Source organism: Gorilla gorilla, chromosome 6 (assembly GCF_029281585.2).
Source record: "Gorilla gorilla gorilla isolate KB3781 chromosome 6, NHGRI_mGorGor1-v2.1_pri, whole genome shotgun sequence".
Classification (NCBI taxonomy): domain Eukaryota; kingdom Metazoa; phylum Chordata; class Mammalia; order Primates; family Hominidae; genus Gorilla; species Gorilla gorilla.
This window is the reverse complement of record NC_073230.2, coordinates 95,359,877-95,380,029: the sequence shown is the minus strand read 5'-3', so window position 1 is coordinate 95,380,029 and position 20,153 is coordinate 95,359,877. Positions and strand designations below refer to the sequence as shown.

Here is a 20,153-nt window from a genome sequence, read left to right as displayed (position 1 = left end):
CCTCTGTCTGTCTTTAGTTTGCTTAAGAACAAACTGTCTTTAAAAATTATGTATTGTGGTTTTTTTTGAAGAAAACATATACCCGAATTACTGACAGATGACATGCTGATAGATACGCTTTTCTTTATTTATAACTGTGGTTGTTGTTCTCATATTAGTTGCAATTTCAATAAATATTTGTAGATTGACAATGTTCAATAACTTCTCTTTCCCCAAATTTTTTTCTGGCTGCTTTTCTTTGTCTCTTCTTCTTCTTCTTCTTCTTTTTTTTCCCCTTGTCTCTACTTTTCTTGGCTAGGGAGGACCTTAATCTAATGTATTCTGGAGTGTCAGTTTTTCAAGAAAAATTCAGTATTTAAAATAATTTATTTCAAGTAATTTTAAATATATGATTCTGCATGTGACTTAGTAATGTTGATGACATGATTCTCAGCCTTTGGATACTATTTTGCCTGTATCTTCAGAAGTGAAGAATTCTATCCTAGGAAAGATGGGTCTTGAAAATAGCAATAAAATCTTTTCTAGTTCTTGTTTATCCCCTTCATAATGAAATGTATTACAATGGAGAAAACTGCTTTCATGATACCTGAATTTACAGTTTCAACTGTAATCTACTTTAATAATCTTTTGGATGAGAAAAGATACTCAAGAAATTGGACTTCTATGACAGAATATGGATTTTCAAGGTGAAATACAATACAAATTTCACCATGTGTGTTCCTGTTGGTGGTGGCACAGAAGCAGTTTCAAGGATGAATAATGTATAAAACATGTCTTCTTGAGAATTATTTCCTTCCCTTTCTTAAGCTGATTTTCCCATGCCTAGAGAGAGCAACCCTATGTTGCTTGTATATGGAGGGTTAGATAAGAGATCTAACAAAACTCTCATTGGAAAACAACTGTGTTAAAATAGAGAAAGTGCTTAAAAACAAATAGCCTAGTTTATTTCCTCTGGGTGAAGTGTATGCTTCACAATCTACAAACATGAATTAAGTTTTGTCATTGTAGTTATTTTGTTTTAGTCTATGCTGTTTATATGTATTTGAGGAGGGACATGTGTTTCCAAATTTTCTCTTATGGAAGAAACAGACATCTGAAAATATGCAAGAGGCACAGTGTGTTCTCACATATGATATTGCCCCATTGATCATTGTAAGTGGCTTGTTATTGGTGGCTTGTTTTCATTTTGTCTAACTTCAGAGGGAAATGGGCTCTTTTAGGCATATAGAGAAAAATATCCAAATTTTTTGCCTCTTTGTTTTCTGTGGAAAAAATACAGTTTGAAAGAGGTAAAAATGTGACCAAACCCCATATGTGTGGTTGCAAGACTCACAAAGCTATTTCCATGTGAGACTTGGCTCATTGCGAGGGATCATGAAGGGGATGTCACAGATATGTTTCCAAAATAGTATAAATTCATTTCAGCCTGAGGGCTAAAAGTTACATTTTTGGTGGTCAATAAGTACTTGATTGATGGGATAAAATTCTATCCTTAAAATGTTTTATCATTTTTCCTTAGGAAGTTTGCTCTCGCATAGCTAAAACCAGCAAGTCTGTTAGGTTAAAAATACATTGGAAGAACCAGGTGCTAGTCATGTCATAAAGACAAGCTTCTTTCCTTTCTTTCAAACATACTTTAAGAATGCCTAGTGTGTTTGGGTGAATCAGTCTCACTCCTCTACACACAGAAGAAAGTTTCCTGTTAATTTCTCTGGCTCCCTAAATCTCACACTCATATTCTCCTAGGAAATCAGGTGCCTAGTGGCAGAGCCAGGTCCCTAGACACCTGCTTATGGGGTTTATTAAAGGTTACTAGGCGATACAGGAGCTGCAGGGCATATGTGGTTTGACTTAGTGGTGGCTGGGGGACAGCCTATGTGCTGTGGCTGGCAGAGTCCCTGGGCATGTCTACCCCTAAAAAGCCTACGAAAGTGGAAACATCTAGCAATGACAATGAATGAGACTGCCAAGAGCAATTAATAGAGTAACAGATTTGTTGGAAAAGTCAAGTACAGAGACCTAGGGAGTTAGTCATAAGGTGAGAGTTGACAGCAACCTTGTGAGCAATCACTTGTAATATTAGGCCCTTGGGGGTTTTGAAAAGCTTTATGCTTCTTTGGGCTCCAGGACAACTGCTGTGAAGTGAGTAGAGCAGTTTTTGTTATTCTCATTAGATGCATAAAGCTACATGGTTTCTATAATTTAGTAGCAAACTCAGAAAAAAACCTGAATTTTGACTATTTCAGGAAGATAGGTGGAACAAGATCTCACAGTGGATAAGAAGTCCCTTTTACATTTACAGATGGGAGACAGGGAGATATGGGTGTGAGACTCCCAAAAAAAGAGGAGAAAGAGTCTATTCAAGAATTATGATACTTCGTAATGTGACTGAGCATGCTCCCAGATCAACGTAGTTGATTATTCAAAAACGGAAGCCTCATTTCTTGGCCTGCTCCGTACAGAGAGTAAATTTCCTACGGTTTCTACTCTTAATGGGAAATGGAGAGCCAAAATGTGACTGTTTGCTGCAGAGAGATTCTTAGTTAATTGCTTCTACCTCTGTTTTCACCTCAGTGGGGTTCAGCTTCCCTAATTAACTGTAATGGGCATGTCTGGTTATAGGCAGCGATCACTTCGGAATGGCTGAGCCCATTTCTTTAAGAACACATCTTTCTAGGGCAATAAATAAAGACAATCAAGAGCACCAAGTGGTAAAGAAGAGAGAGGTTGGCTCCTGTGTGAGATAGGTCTGGATTTGAATCCCATCTCTAAGTACTCACGCTACGGAGGACACTTACTCTCACCGAGCCTCAGTTTCCCCAGCTTTAAAAATGGGGATAATTCCATCCATTGCTCAGATATTGCAAAAGTTAAATTAGAGATAAATTTTCTTTAAGTCAATTGACATTAAAAAGGAAAATTCATCAAGATAAACACACTTGGTCCCATTATTCTGCAGGTAAGACTGGACTTTGTCTCTGATAACAGATGCCATGGTTTTGAAAGATAGATTATAATGTCTCTCTGCATATATTCATACCGCAAAAATTATTAACACTCTGGAGCCATTAGAAGCCAAATTAAGCTGCTTTCCCATGCCACGCCACTGTCAAACAGGATGCATGCTCTGGGCAGATTTCACGCATTTTAGTTATTGGGTTGGCAGAATTGTCAAAAGCCAGTTTTGAAAGATGAGGCTATCTACAGATGTTTGCATAACACAGTTAAGCAGAGAAACAAAAATGAAAATATCCCTTGGCCCTTCACTGTGAGCTAGATAGCTTCTATTTGTGCTTCCAGATGCACTTTCCATCCTGCTCCCACTGCCCTGGGCCCACAGAAATAAATCTGTACATCTCCAGCAGGGCTGCCTTGCCCTCTGGTTTCTGGTTGAGCTCAGCTATGGGGACCATCAGTAGAGACTGGAAGATGAGAGTGAGTGAACAAGGGATATTTATTTCTCCACTTCCTTTTGTGGGGTTGCCATAGGCTGGCCGTGTCCTAAGACAGAAGTCTTCAGTTTCCGCAGGGCCTCCTTTACCACACCACCTCTCTGTCTTCGGGTTCATATACCTTTCCCTCCACTTGTCCATTCAGGCCTGGGGTGGTAATAGTCCCTACTGTTACTAGATTCCAGCGTATTGTCTCCACATTTGCATTAGGATAAAACATATGGATTCATCAATTTTGCAGAACAAAAATTATCAAATATTCCTAATTTCATACTCAATCTAATAAACAGTTATATCATTAAACTATTTTGAATCATTCAATTAAAGTGCAGTCCATTAACAAATAAGGAAAAAATTTGTTGTTAAAATTAAGGAAAGCAGGTTTGCAAAGGAGAAAGCAGAGAAGTACTTGGGGACTTTTAGGGATGAAAATATTTACTGAGGGCAAAATAACTATTAAATAATAGAGGCTGCAATTATAAATTATTTAAACACTGGATTGATAAATAAAAATTTCTGTAAAGTAAATGGTTACTTGGTATCACAGCACCAAAGTGATTTGATTTTTTAAAAATTAATCTGGTAGATTTGGAAACCTAATCAACCAGTTTGGTGTTACTAAGCCCTCACTGATTTACAGAGACACATGTGACAATGCAAAGGAAAGAACAAAAACTGAGAGTAAGGAGACCTCAATTTGAGTGCCTGCTCCCCGCTCCAATCAGTTATATGATTTGAGGCAAATCGCTTTGCCTTTTTATCCTCAAGTTTCTGATCTGTAAAATGAGGAGTCAGGGATAAATAACCTCCAAAATCCTTTTTAGTTCTGGTTTTTGTTAGTTTGTAATACCAGGGACTGATATCAATGAAAAAGCAGAGCCTCAAGGTGCTCCTCCTCTGTCCTCCCCTGCCAGTTTATTTGCTTCATCCAGTAGTTGGCTGATGATTTCCAAACTTGGCAGCACAGAAGAAATATCCAGGGTATATTCCTCGGCTCCACCTCATACCTACTGACTCTCTAGTACCATGTGGACAGTAGCTATTTCATATTTATGAAATCTCCCCTGTTGATTCTGAAGTGCAGCCAGGATTGGAAATCACTGTGAAAAACAGTATCTTGGGTATAAAGAGAGAAGACTGATGACAAATATGGGTTATTCTGAACAACTCTCAGGACAATTCTGGTAGAAGAAATCCAGAATGGTTCTCAGTAATGGAGCTAAATGATTTCAGCTCTCCTGTTCTCTATAGTACTCAAATAGAAGGAGGACAGTCACCATATTTGCTTGTTGCAATTGTGCATGTGGGCATGAGTTTCAGAGATGTATGTCCTGTTGCCCTAACTTTTGCATTTCCTGTGTCATTATAAACCTTTTCCAAAGCATAATGACACAAAACACGATCATATTTATATGGTTCATTAGCAAAAAGGAATAGCTACTCATAGGAGAGATGACTGGGCCAAGCCCAACTTGGCATCAGAATGAAGAGGGGATCAATATCTAGGCACACCTGTAATCATTTGTGGCACACTAGGATCACTGGGAAGCACTGCCTTAGTGTACCTAGTATCATCTATGTTCACAAGATGTGCTCAATACATTTGTCATAAATGTTAATAAATTACTGGTTAGTCTTAGAAATGCATGGTTTGGGCCGGGCATGGTGGCTCACACCTGTAATCCCAGCACTTTGGGAGGCCGAGGCAGGCAGATCACGAAGTCAGGAGTTCAAGATCAGCCTGGCCAATATGGTGAAACCCCGTTTCTACTAAAAATACAAAAAAATTAGCCGGGCATGGTGTCGCATGCCTGTAATCCCAGCTACTCAGGAGGCTGAGGCAGGAGAATTGCTTGAACCCGGGAGGCGGAGGTTGCAGTGAGCTGAGATCCCACCACTGCACTCCAGCCTGGACAACAGAGTGAGACTCTGTCTAAAAAAAAAAAAAATATATATATATATATATATATATATATATATGTGTATGGTTTGTTGTATGATTCTTATCTGCTATAATTTCTTACAGAAACTACATAGAAATGATATGCCTCGCAAAATGCAAAACTCTACGGTAGAAGTAAATATGATTACACATGTAAACAGCTGCTTAAGTCCAACATGAACACCATGTTCACTATTTACAGGTACTATATCCTTTAAAATAAAAGTAAAAACAAAACTATGCAGTACTTACCGGGTCTCTTCGCACGAGCTCTCCATTGGGTACTACTTCAACCAGGTGGATGATGATAATCATAGAATTCAGAATGTAAGTAAGAAACATGTTCTTGTGCAGGGTTACCCTTTGGCAGCCAAGGCTCCTGGAAGAAAAAGTAACATAAAGCATTAACCAGTGCCAAAATGTTGGAGTACCTGGAAAAAAACATTTTGGTAATATTTTTCATATTTTCTTTAAAAAAAAGATGAAAGAACATATAGAAAAAAGTAAGGCTGGTCTCCTCTTTCAGATTTATTCCTACTTTTCTGCCTGATTTTAAAAAACATGTTTCCAGTCATAGCAGGTCATAGTTTTCAGTCCTCAGGGTGACTTCATAAAATAACTGAAAGAGTGGGTGATAAAATCTCTTTTAATTATAACAAATGTTGTAAAATTAGTTAACAGAAGGACTCTTAGATTAGCAACTATTAGGGTCTGCAGTGTGCTTCAAATGAAAAGCCTACTGTTCATTGTTGCAACCAGGAAGAAAATATGTGGCCAGTGAGGTCACAGAGCGTGAAGTCAGAACCAAGGCTGCCTGTGACAAGGTACTGAATCTATGTCCTTGAGCCATTGCATACACACACTTCACATCTCCTGGCATCCTCCTCTTCCATCATTTCTGTTACCATCTTCTTAGATCTTATATTCCAACTAGAATCATCACTGTAGTTCCTCTTTTTCAACCCTCCTGATGGTGGAGCTCAGACACAGGCAGAGAATTCTTAATAGGCTCAAATGAAATCTCATTATGAGGCATACTGTGATTTGGATCCAATGAGAGCTATCCAAGTGCTGCTGCTTCTTGGCAGAGTCATTCCCCACCTTTTGGGTATTAAGCAATTTATTGGGGCTTTTATTCTTTTCTCTCCAGTTCATAAAGTTGCACATATGTGTTGGTGTGAATGTTCACATAAATAAACATTAATTTGAATATCCTATTTCATTTTTTGATGCAATGGAGAGAGCCTACATCATGGCTATAACAAAATTGCGGTGATTATTCTAGACAAATGAAAATCTTATATTTATCATATTTGATAAGGCAAAAAATATTAGTATAATGTCATTCACCATGTGAAAGCGTAAAACATGCCAATGACTCATAACACTAACTATTCCTAAAAATATCTTCATGGAATAAAGTTAGAAATGAAGAATTTTGAAAAGGAAATTCTGGGGAAAGATGAAATACAAAAATAGCCTGGGTTTACTTACAATGCCTTCCTATATTTCCAATTCAAAGGAAAAATAGTTGTCAATTTTCTGCAATAAAAAGCAATTTAAGTAATAAAGGCAGCTGTTAGAGCATATTTTAACTATTATAGCTACAGTTTTCAACTTTTCGGGAAGCGATTATAGTAACTCATTAATAAATAATATTTTAAAAAATTTAACTTGTTAAACAGGGATAGGGTGTAGAATTTACATGCATGAGGCAGGCTCTGATAAAGACAGGATTTAGAGAAGAGCTTTCTCTTACACACACGCTTCTGTGGACTACTCTATTCAGCAGTACAGAAGTCTGTTGAATAAATCAAACCCAACCGGTTTTATAATAGCACTAAAGGTAGGTTGCAAATTTAAATTTAAACAAAAAAATTACTTATGTGAAACCTCATGCTCGCTTATACTGAATAAACTTCCATCTGGTGACTGCTGCAATCAGCACAGTTGAGTCTGTGACCTGCCATCCTTCATAGTCACAAGAGCAATTTATAATTCTCACTGGCGGTTAATTATGGGATTCATTGTTTAATTCAGCCTGGCTTAGACCGATGATAATTGACATTATCTAGAACTAAGGAGTATGAATGAATGTATCATACATCGATGATATTCTTAAGCCTGGTTTTCTTTTGATTGGGGAGTGTTCAATAATCTGCTGTTGTACATTAGCTTAAATGACTTCATTAACTTCATTCTCCTGTGTAAACCCAAGCCACCCTGAATAAAATATACTTCCTCTACCTCCAGCTTACTCTTTTGTGTGCCTGCTCTACTTTTCTTCTTAACACTTATCACCTCCTGACACAGCATATATTTATTTATTGCCTGTTATTCTCTCCTTTCCTCCCACTAAAATGAAAGTGCTAAAGGAATTTGTTTTATACATCTAGAACACTCTCTGACACATCATTGGGCTTAATACCCATTTTTTTTAATTTAAAAATGTATTTAAGAAAAATGTGCTGTTTTGAGCTGTGACCACTAAGCAATTTTCCAGTACACCAAAGAATTACATTAAATGCTAGATGATTTCCTACTTTATACTTCATATCATACTGAACATTTGCCAAATTCTTCAGTTTCGTATTAACTAGCTAATATGGAACATTATCCTGTTGTTCAACACTAGTTAAAAATGAATATATCATACAGCATATATGCATACAAACAGTATATATATATTTAGATAGATACAGTACATATAAAGAGTACTGTATCTCTCTATATAAAAATATATATATTTTTCATTGGAAACACAGAGAAAATGATAGTTTAAAACTAGATAAACTGCTAGCCTCCAAAGGAGAAGTATGACTAATATATGAGTTTCTGTTTTTTGAAAGTTTTAATGTAATTTTTGCTCATTGAGTTTTAAAATTTGTATTTTACTAACTTGATGACATTTACAGTCATCTTTTTGAAGTGAGTCGAAGGTATTGCAAATTTTTCAAAATTCATTCAATAATCCAAAATATATGATTGTGCATTCATTATGATCCAGACCTGGTAGATATCAGGAATATAACAGAGGACAAACAGGTGCTCTTGCCTTCAGGGCCCTTATATACTATGCCATTTTTAATTTAATTTTACTGTGATAATTGTTCTGAAGAAGAGGTGTGGGATGCTAGAGAGAATTAATTGAACTTAACATTAAAAATCCGCAGTACAAATACGTCACTTAAATGAACATGAGGGAAGCCGACAACATTTTTTTGTCAGATCTGAGATGTCTTAGGTAGAAATAGCACCAACTTGACACTGGCTATATTCTATTCCCTTTATGAAAAAAAACAGACATTTAGATGGACAGAACATTGCTTATTATTTGAGTGATGGGAAACCATAAGTACCATAAATTCTCCAGTAGTAGGAGGATGAGACAACATAATTTACTTCTACAACATAATCTACCAATCAAGGTGTCATTCAAATGTGAGAAAGAGATAATGATTTACTTGAGTATGAATCTCAAGATGTCACATTTTAAGGCTAAAGCAAAAAGTCATTTTCATGGTTATAGTTCATCTGGTGTAAATCTTTCACATTTGTTTCAAGTTATTAGTACCCTATGTGTGTGAGTGTGTACTTTTTGGGAGCTTGTAGTTGTATGAGACGGCATTTGATATTGGTTTTGAGTTTTGCTGATTGACTAAATCAGTTTGCTATCACAGGGTGAGAAACAGCAGTATTTTCTCCTATATATCTCCTATATAAGACAGTGTAATTATAGTCACATTCAAAGCAAACAAAGTAGCAAAAAGAAAACAAGTTAATAGTTGTTATGAAGTTACTGGTGCATGGGAAAATATGAATTAGGAATCATTTCTGTAATTGGTACAAGCCCAAGTCATATCTTCTAGTGTAACTTTTAGTTTTCATTTACCTAGGATCATATGTTATTCATGATAAACATGAGAACTCAAAAGAAGAGAGAAAATGAAGTGAAATGGATTGCATTAAAACTCCTGGGAAAATTCAAATACAATATATCTTCCCTATTTGACAAGAGACTTTATGCCTTTTGATTTAGCACAAAATCCTTATCATTAATAAATTCTCTTTCAATCAAAATTCTTGCTTTTCCTATTACTACTATTCTATGGGTGAAGAATATGCCATGGTATGATCAACAGTTATCTTTGGTGTCTGTCCTGCCAGTAGTGAGTTGGAAGAAAGGAGGCCATCTTTGATACCATTGATTTCATGGTTTCCTTGGGGCAACAGGAAGGCAGCTAGAGATGTATAATGGTGGATACTACACAAGGTACAGATTCACATACCCACCCAATATGTAGAGGTGATGTAGAACAAAGAGAATAGTAAGTAGTAGAGCAATCAGTCTTCCCTCAGTATATTCCACTGGAAGCCACTTTTGTTGACCTCCATGATTACCTATATATGCTTTTTGTCAATGTGGCAAATGTAACGTAATGTAGACAATAAAATGAAGAGACCGTCTGTTTTCCAACCTATATTTCTATCAGCTTTCAGGCAAGAATAATATTTAAAATATCAATCAGAAAGACGTGGATAATAGTGAGTCAAAATAAATGCTAATGAATGGTCTGTTATGCTTTTCATGAAGTGATACAATGAGAGGCTTACATATTTAGGATTATTCCACAGAAAAGTAAATTGATAAATTGTAATTGAAATTTATGGATAAGTAAATTTATTGGAAATTTGCTGAAAATGGTCAAGAATCAAACTCAAGTAAATGTCCATTTATGTGTCTTTCCCAAACCAGTCTTCCCTAAGGGTATCTTCATTTTAGCTCTCTTGTTGACACTTACTATTGGAATCTAGCAGTAAGAAATCTTGCTGAACTAATTTGATGTTTATATTTAATCCCTTTCCATAATATCATTCCAATTTTTTCTGCGAAGGTTTTAAACTAAATACCATCCTAATAATGCTGTCTTCTATCTTTAACTGGTGTACCAGAAATGACCTGCATATCATCTTGACTATTATTCAAACTTTTGAACAGTTAAGATTGTTAATGCTGACTTTTCCATGAATTAAACCTGAAAAATTTTGTTTTTTTCTACATTTTGTCTTTCTCTAGGAAGAAGGCATAGAAGATAAATTTTCTTCTATTAAAATGAAGACTTTATATACATTTATACATTAATTTTCCAACAGCACAAGGAGCATGATTTCTATTTGCTTTAAGTTTACATAATTCCACCTTTTACCTTCCCCTGCATGCTCAGAATAAAATTACATTAAGATTAAAGGCATGCTTTAATAAACTAATTCTGAGTAATATCCCAAGTTTTTAGTGAAGTATTGGCAGTTCCAAAGCCTCTTGTATGATCAGTGACTTTAAATTTCTCTGCAGGCCTCCTAGGCCTGCTCATTTGAGGAGGACAGCTGCAGGGTTCCTCCTTTTTATGAGACACATTTGAAGAATTCTGAGGGCTTTACAGTGAGATTTCAATGGAATGATTGTGAATGGGGCGTCAGCTCTCGGAAGTGGAGCTGGGTAACTTTTCACTCTAGTTTCCTGAAAGTTTTATAAAATTGTTTGGAGTTTGCAAAATTACTCAACCCTGGGAATACAGAATTAAGCAAGGGAGTGATGATATTTTTTGCTCAGGTTGCACACAGATGATCCCATTTAAGCGCATAAATTATGAAACCTATTGTAATGTGCAGTAAAGATCTTAAAGGTGATGGTGATGTAGAGTATTTGAAAAAAAATTCTGGAAAAAATTTGCTAATTCGCAAATAAATTCCAATGATAGATCAGTATTATTTTCTACTTCCACAATCACTTTTAATGTTTCTGAAATTCAAATATAAAAAACATTAAAGGGTCAGGATCATACTTAAATTTTAAGAAGACAGATGCCCTTTATATTTTTAGTTTGGGTAAGGTTTAAGATATGATTGAAAACAAGTATAAAAATTTTATACAGCTTTTTTTGGTTTGAATATTTGGCATCTCAGCATATGTGCTTTTCATATCTCATTTGTCTCTTGTTGTGTCTGCTCTGAAGAACCAGCTATTTCAGTTCATTTCTTCTCATTATTAGGCTCAGATGATAAATCAATAAGACTTGTTTTTCTTCCCCAGATTTAAGTTGCTGTTTAGTTGGTTCTTAGAACTGAGAGACAGTAGGGCAAAGTTGGGTACTTTCTAGACAATCTGCCCCCACACTCTCTCAAGGGTTTGATCAGAATCATTTTGCTTTGGGACTAACTGGAGTTGAGAAATATTCTACTTTGCCCTCGTGCCACACTTTAACACACCCATCTTCAGTAGCTTAATATAGAAATGATCGTTGAAAAAAAAATTCTTAATTTCTTTGCTGATTTGGCTCTCACATCTTCTCACTTATTTAAGTGACTGGAGAAATAAAGAATTAAGATCTATGCCTTTGACATTATTACCTTTAAAGTCCTGACTACAATTAGTTGCATGATTACAAATTTGGGGAATTTTTCTTTCAATTTTTTTATGATTATATTTAAAAAACTTAAAAAATATGCTTTAGTGGCATATTTTAAAATAAAAGTTGTTTGAGAACCATGATGATGTGTTTATTTACCATAATGAAGTGCAATTGAAAAATGAAGACATTCCAAGATTAATCATGTTATGTGATTACTGTATTCTGATCATTATTGAAAATACTCTTCTATTCTAATTTGAGTAATTAATACTTCATGTCTTTTTGCTTTATCAGTCTTTCTCCTGTTAAACCATTTATGGAAGGAGCTCATTGTCTGTTTGCTTATGTTATCATTTGCTATCCAGTTAAAAATTGCTGTTCACCTCTATTGCTTAGTCAATATAAGAATCTTGACTAAGATATAGACAAAGATTGAAAAATGATGAAGGAAAAAAATAGTACTTGTACTAAGGATGTAATTACAGGTGATTATTCTCCCCTTGGTTTAATTTTCCTTAGTACTATCCTGACAATATTTTAACAAAAATCAAATTAAGATTCTATTATGTTTTAAATTTATTTTTTGAGGTAAAGTATAGATGTATAATTTACCATCTTTACCATTTTAAGTATATAGTTCAGTAGTGATAAATACATATATATTCTTCTCCCCCCTCATTCTACATGTGAATCACTGTACATTTAATCACATACCACATTTTTTAAGTGTGGATGATTGTTGGTCATCTGAGTCTACAAAAGGGCTTTTCTTTATCATTTCTATGATACCACCACGACTATTATTACTACCAATAATAATAATAATAATGATATCAAACACATATTTCACTTATTATGTGTCAGACATGAATCCGGGCACCTTACATGTATTATTTCATTTTTACCTAATTTACTTCAGTTTCTAACATTTTTACTGAACCGTGGCGTGTCAAAAAAAATACACATATGGTTTACTCTGAATCTACATTTGTGAACATACTTGAGAAAGCCAGCTTAGGACAATGTTACGAGTGCTTTATTTTCACTAAAGTTTGTTGTGATGAAAGCATATATAACAGTTTCTAACTTAAATGTACCATTCCTGTAAAGATCCTATTTTATATTCATGTAAGATGACAAGATAATTTAAAGTATTCAAGTTTTCCTTGTGTGTTTTCTCATATTTTGCTTTCAAGCATAATTGTGTACCATAAAACCTAAAGACAAGCATTATTTAAATTAGGTTTTGTAGAAACATGCTCTGATGTGCTTGTTTATTCCTTAGTCTTACACATGCTAGCAAGAAATAATTAGGCAGGGTATATATGGATTTGTGGCTATGGTCTCCAAAAATTAGAGTGGGAGTAAAAGAAGGTGGAGAATCCTCTCCTCCACCCTTAATGGTAACTTACCCATGGTAAATGGAACCTTTACCATATTACAACAGTGTACTTATGGATTCACAGGACTGTCTTATTTTGGGAAGTCTCAAGATATAGTACTTTTGAAAATGATATAAATTTATCCTGTTCTCCCCAAAGATAGGATTAAAAGCATACTTAAATTCATTTCATTTTTCTTGCTACTTCATGACTCCTAATGTTGCATGTCGCTTGTAATTTGCTGAAGACCCTTCCCCACCTCCACTCTTGCAGAATTCACCATTCATTTCAGTAACTTAAAGGAGGAAATAAAGAGCAGATGCTGTGAGTGTACTCACCTGAAAAACACGAAAATCCCCAGGGAAATCACTAGGGTGAAAATTGACAAAGAATGACCCACGATAGCCAAATAGTACAGAACATATGCATTCTGCAACAACAAAAAGTAAACAAACAAACAAACAATGAATGAATGATTCATCAGAGAGAAAATCATTTCTATTTCTAAATATATGTAAATCAACAAATGTTTTCCTCCTTTTAAAAACCTACTACAATTATAACAAATATTTCAGATAATGAAATTAATTTTTAGCTTTACTCATGTCATTTGGTGAAAATAAATCGTCATTTTCAAAGAATAAAGTTCCTTGAGATGAAGTACCTCATTCAAAAATATATTTCAGAAGTAGCTTTAAATGCATTAAAAATTATCATCCCTAAGCCCAGTAAGCAATCCTGGTAGTTTTTTAACTTCTGGAATCTTTTAGACAGTGGATACATAATTCTATACCACAGAACTGGCAAAGCAGTAATCGACTTTCCAAGCTGTCCTGACTCTCAGCATATACAGAGGGTGCAGAGAGTATGGTGGCAGATTTCTGTGCCTTTGTTTAAAATGATATCATTAGTATTTAGTTGGTTGAAGCTGAAACCTTTCCCCTTGGCAGCCATTTGATAATTCTTTTTTTTTTCCACGATCGTGGTTAATTTTATTTATTCTCCCATAATGTTATGTTGACTCGGAAGAATGTCCTTCTCATAAAATGCATAATGTCATAGCATCTTTTTTCCTAGTCATCACACTCTTTCCTTTCCTTATAATATAATTTTATCACAGAGAAAATAGAGATTGATCCAGTCACCCATCTCTCTCTCTGTCTTCTCTGTCTCTCTGTTTCTCTTTATCTGTTTCTGTGTTTCTGGTCTCTCTCTCTCTCTTTCTCTCTCTTTCACTCTATTTTGACACTAGCTTTTGCATTTTGTACTATTTAGCCAATTTCATCAGCTGTAATTGAAGTAGACTTGAATCTTTTGCAACTAGGGATTTTGTTTTCACTTGTTTTTCTTGGTGAAGCATAATTTGCATATTATTTTGTAGTTGTACTTTAATCTCTTGACTTTTGGTCTTAAGTTCCTTCAACAGTTTGTTGGGTCTTGGTATGAATGCAAATGTAGTGTACATAGGATGAATACCTTCTACGAAGTTCTTTGAATTCCTGGAATAAATGTAGCATTTATATATCCTTGAACATTTTGATTCTTGTCAATTTCCTCAGAAAGAGTCTGGGATTGAAGCACTAATCAGCTAAAATGCATCCAAACTCTTCAGAGCCCTTTCTTGGTTATGTGCATTATTGTTCTCCTGAAATGAACATTCCTTTTCTAGGCCTTAGAATTTCAAAATGGACTAATTAGCTTCTCCTAAGTTGTGCCTGTTGCATCATTTGACCAGGCATTCCATATTTTTGGAGCATTTTCATTGTTGATACCACTCTCTTAATAGCACATTTTACTCTTACAGGAAATGTTAATAAAGTTAGAATAGTTGGTTTATAATTGGAGCTGATAAAATCTTCAGGTAGCTTTCTTGGGAGGGATTTAGGAATCTTACACACACACACACACACACACACACACACACACACACACACTCACCTATCTTTTCTCCCAGGAATTAATTTTCTGGCTATTTTTCTAACTTCACTTGTAGACAATATCAGGAGGGGCATTTTCTAAAAGTTCTTCCTTCTAAATAGTTTACTATGTAGAACACTCTTGCCCCTTAATTAATTTGGATATGTATCTGCACCCCCTCTTCTGCTGGTCTTTTAAAAAATCTTTGCATACTGTATTTCTAAGAAAAATTTATATAACTTAATTCATATTCTTTTCAGTTGCTTCCAGAGTACTCCTTTTAAAAACATTTGTTCTTCTGAAATAGAGTTGTCTAAATGTGTAAGATTAAATCAACAACTCATAATTTAGTTGCCATCCTTGTGTCATTCTCAAGGTTGACTTTTTTTTTAATGAATTCTAGGTTGGTTCCTTCAAATTTTAATGTGACTATATTTATGTGGAAGATTTGTGGAAAGCATTTTATTTTTTTATTTTTATTTTTATTTTTTCAATATTTTATTTTATTTTATTTTTAATTATTATACTTTAAGTTTTAGGGTACATGTGCACAATGTGCAGGTTAGTTACATATGTATACATGTGCCGTGCTGGTGCGCTGCACCGACTAACTTGTCATCTAGCATTAGGTATATCTCCCAATGCTATCCCTCCCCCTCCCCCACCCCACAACAGTCCCCAGAGTGTGATGTTCACTTTCCTGTGTCCATGTGTTCTCATTGTTCAATTCCCACCTATGAGTGAGAATATGCGGTGTTTGGTTTTTTGTTCTTGCGATAGTTCACTGAGAATGTGAAAAGCATTTTAATCATTATACTAAGTGCCTAGAGAGTAGCATTTCTTCTTTAAATTATTTCATTCTCAGATGTGGCCAGTGTACGTAAGAAGTCCAAAAACAACACTAAGAATGATTTGGACTTGCACTACTTACAACAATCTGGTAAACATGAGTATAATTTTTCTCTGTAACATCATAATCAACACTCATTCGGAAAATTCACTACTTTGTGACATAGCTTATTAATCAGACTTTATTAACAGCTCTCCATTAGGGTGTAGACATGCATCTGATTCTCAGGGTGACTAAACCATTTGTAAAGAGATAACTGGCTGTGGTGCCCTTAACTTGTGCTTGTGATGAGGTGTCCCTCCTATTCAACTGGTCTCTAAGCCATATGTTCATCTCGTTTGTTTTTGTTATTTGTTTTGTTTTTAATAAAAGAAAACTTTTCTACACCCTGAAAGCATCTCAACAGCAAACAAAGACACTAATGTGCTTTTAGTTTTCAATTGAATAATTATTTAGTATACAGGCCTGTCTTTGACAGAAATAATAGGTTTATGTTAGAGTCAGCAGGGTTGCTTAGAGACGCCCTGCACAGCTAAACATTGACCAACTGTAACTCCTTGTTCTGTAGGGTGAGGAGGCTGGTTGTAGACTTGGTGAATTTTTCAGATTTTTGATACATTTGAGGAAGAAAGATCATCTGTTCCCCACCCGCCATTTGCTTAGATAAATGTTTCTAAGCAGAGATAAGATTCAAAATATTTAACATACAGTAAAATGCAAGTACTAACAATTGAGAATGAACTTCCACTGAAAATAATCTAAGCAGCCATATCTGTATTAGTGGACTGATGAGATGCCCCATTTTAGGAGTTCTTTCTGTGCTTTATTGCAAAACTAAGGTTGTGGCTAACACAGGGGAAGCATGCTATCTTGTGACTTGTGGAAAAATCTGTAGTTTTGAAACTCTTCCAGGAAAAGAGATGTTAGAGAGTCCCTTGAAATGTTGCCTATTTTCTGGCATCATTGGGAATCCTTTCATCTGCTCTATGGACACTTATACCCCTGCCATAAGTGGACTGATTCTGTATGCTCACAGAACTTCAACTGACTCTTGACTCTGAGTGCCAACCAAGAAGTGAAATGTCATTTTCTCTAATTCTACTCTAGAGATTCCTAGAACTTACCAGTTATCATATGATTTCTTTCCACAAAACCTATTGGCTTCTTTGTAGCAGATATTTTACAGTTATGCGTCCATTTCCTTGTACAAATAATGACATTCTCACTCAATACTGAAACGTGAAAAAGAACCTACCTTCAGTTTCTCAGGAGTGAAAGCATTGCACATAGTATAGTTGGACCAGGTTCGATTGTTTTCAGGATGTTTAAACCAAACACCTTTTTCATCACAGTATTTTGTAACCTTTTCTGTTAATGAAACATAACAGTTATTGCATTAATATCTCAAAATCCCAACAAGGAAAAATAAATTAAAGCTTAAAAGCCATTCCAACATATTAATCACTTTATAGAACTTGAATGTGAGTATGTCAATAGAGACTATCACAAATAATGTATTATACAAAGTGTACTAATATGCATTGTCTCATTTTATCTTTAGCAAAGCCATGTGAAGTAGGCATTGCCATCTTCATTTTACAAATTCAAAGCAGACAGTGAGAGGAGTCATGGAGCTTGAGATTGAACCAGGATTTAGACCCAAAGACATGGATATCGGTCAGACTCCGAAGTGCTACCTATACTCTACCTCATAATTTTTTAACAGACATTAAACTTTTGATTATAGATGGAAACTACTAGAGAAGAACAAGAACATACCTTTCTTTATTTACTTGCAATGTTTTTTCATTAGATTAACTGTATGAAACAGTAATTTTTGGATCAAATGTTCAAATCTTCCCAATCCCATATGGTTAAATCCAATAGAACAAAGAAGTCCAAAACTAAGGGATATATCAAGAGGCCATTTTTCTGCCTCTCTAGAGATTTCATTTGAATCATCTCTCTTCATCCCACAGAAAATATATAGGGATCCAGGCTTCAGCCTTTAATGTTGACTTTTTAAAGTATCTCACAGATGCTAGTTAATGAAATCCGTAACTCAGCTGGATTGGCATATTAAAGATCTCCATCTTCGCTATGGGGATGCCAGGCACTGTGCTCAGCACTTTGCAGAATTATCTTCTTTAACGTTAATAATGAGTCTTTGAAGTGAATATTGTTCTTCCCATTTTATATATAAGTAAATTTCCCTTCCATAACTAGCAGGTAGAAAGGTCAGGAATCAAATCCGAGTCTACTTGATTCCAAATCCATTGCAGAGCTATTAAGCACTAATTAAGCCTCTTATTTCTGTGGCAATGTGCCAGCTGGTCAGAGGAAACAAAACAGGCAAGTCCTTATTGTTAAGATGCAGATGTAGGTGAGAAAATAAGATGATGTAAATGGTACCTGGAAGTTGGATTTGGCATAGAAATAAAAGATAACACTGGTTTGGCCTTTTTTTTTTTTTTTTTTTTTGAAATTGATGCCTAGCAAAGAGGAGGAAAGCCTGACATCTTACTATCCCTCCAACCAGCAGGTCAGTGATTCTGGGGTTGCCCACTGAGCTTAAGAGTTCTGCTTACACCAAAATATTTCAGAGGAAAAGGATAAGAAGATTTTCTTTGAGCCCTGAGAAAGAAGTTTTCCAAGTGCTTGCTTTGTGGTGTCTGCTGGTTCCCATCAGGCTTATTATTTTTTCAATTATTTTTGTGTGATATATTCAGTGCTGGTTACAGTATGATAAAGCCTTGCTGCTTTTTTTATTTTAATTTTTTTTAGGCAGTGTATATGTATCAGTACAAAGTAAAGTTCCAAACTTGATAGAAATAATAAGTTCTCATGGGGATGACTCATATCTTTGCTGAAATTCACGCTAAAATATTAGGCCACCATAGCAACTACAATAATTTTTTAAAATAACATTTGATAACTTACAATATACCAGACCCTACATCAAGTGCTCCATCTTAAAAATAAATAAGAAAACTTCTTTGTTCTGTATTTTGCTTAATTATTAACTGAGTATATATCTGAGATTCTGGGTAAAGTGCATGAGGCTGGGAAATCACATCAATATATATTGGGAGTAAAAAGTGGTCAGAGTGGTGAGATAATATTTATCAAGACATTATTATCAGCAGGATAAACACACTGTAAAACTAGTATAATTGTTAGCAAACAACTAAAATGGCACTGAAATAAAATTAGAATTTGGCTGGATTGTCTTAAAAAAACCTCGCTTTTGTATTATAATACTGGTCAACAATATTTTAATTTGGTACTGGGACTCTAGAAGGTGAAATCTCATAAATGATCAAGGTTATCTATATTCCATTCCAGTGACCTAAAGAATTTTAGATAATGTTGTTAGCTACAAGATAATATTTAAATTCTAACCTCTGAATTGGCCAAGCAACTGAAAGAAAAAATCAGGTTGAATTAAATAACATAGAAATAATGAACAAGTAAACATTAAAATGAATGTACTTGCCAAATTTAATCTGAGTTATTCAGATACTCTCCAGTTCTTCAAAGCACCCATTCGATGTGTTTATTGTCTGAGAGATCAAATAGCAAGCCTAGATTGGTATAATATGCAGGGAGATTTTGCAAGTGTATTTGGAATCTTCACAAAATTTTAATCTTTGATAATTTCTCAGGGAAAATATTTTTGAAGCATTTTTCTATGTTAACAAAGGCAAAGCATTGTTGTACGTATAGATAATGCTTTTATAGATGGCTATTTTCTTTTTTAGCACAGGATGTGGAAATCAGAATCATATGGTAATATTTGAAGAACACTGCTATTGTTTTAAAGGCTAAGGAAATAACATACTGAAGAAAAGAGAAACTTATTTGGCTGAAAAGTCACTGAGATCTGATAATATTTAAAATAATTTTCTATTAGTAGTTTTGGTTACTTAATCTGCTAAGAGCTAATACAAAAATCCTTTCACCTTGGCAATTTTTAGGTATAATTCATCATTTTTTATTGTATGACCGAAACAGGTCTTATTGAACTAAATGCAAGATTTAAACTGCAGGTTATAGAGTTATTTGTATGTTTAATTTTTATTCAAAATGGATGAAAAAACATTTTTTCAAGCAAAAGATGTTTTCAAGCAACCTATTAGAATCATTACTGCTTCATGTAAATCTGTTACAAAGTTAAATAAGAAAACTTAAAACTGTAAA

At 34.8% G+C, this 20,153-nt stretch overlaps 1 protein-coding gene across 1 annotated transcript in view; it reads right to left on the bottom strand.

The window, feature by feature from the left end:
- CALCR (calcitonin receptor) overlaps nt 1-20,153 on the bottom strand; it is a 152,434-nt gene that overhangs the window by 30,525 nt on the left and 101,756 nt on the right. Inside the window, exons 5-7 of the mRNA XM_004045752.5 lie at nt 17,209-17,321; nt 13,525-13,616; nt 5,647-5,773 (exon numbers count right to left, since the gene is read on the bottom strand). Coding sequence (XP_004045800.3) covers nt 5,647-5,773; nt 13,525-13,616; nt 17,209-17,321 — 332 coding nt within the window. The remainder of the gene's footprint in view (nt 1-5,646; nt 5,774-13,524; nt 13,617-17,208; nt 17,322-20,153) is intronic.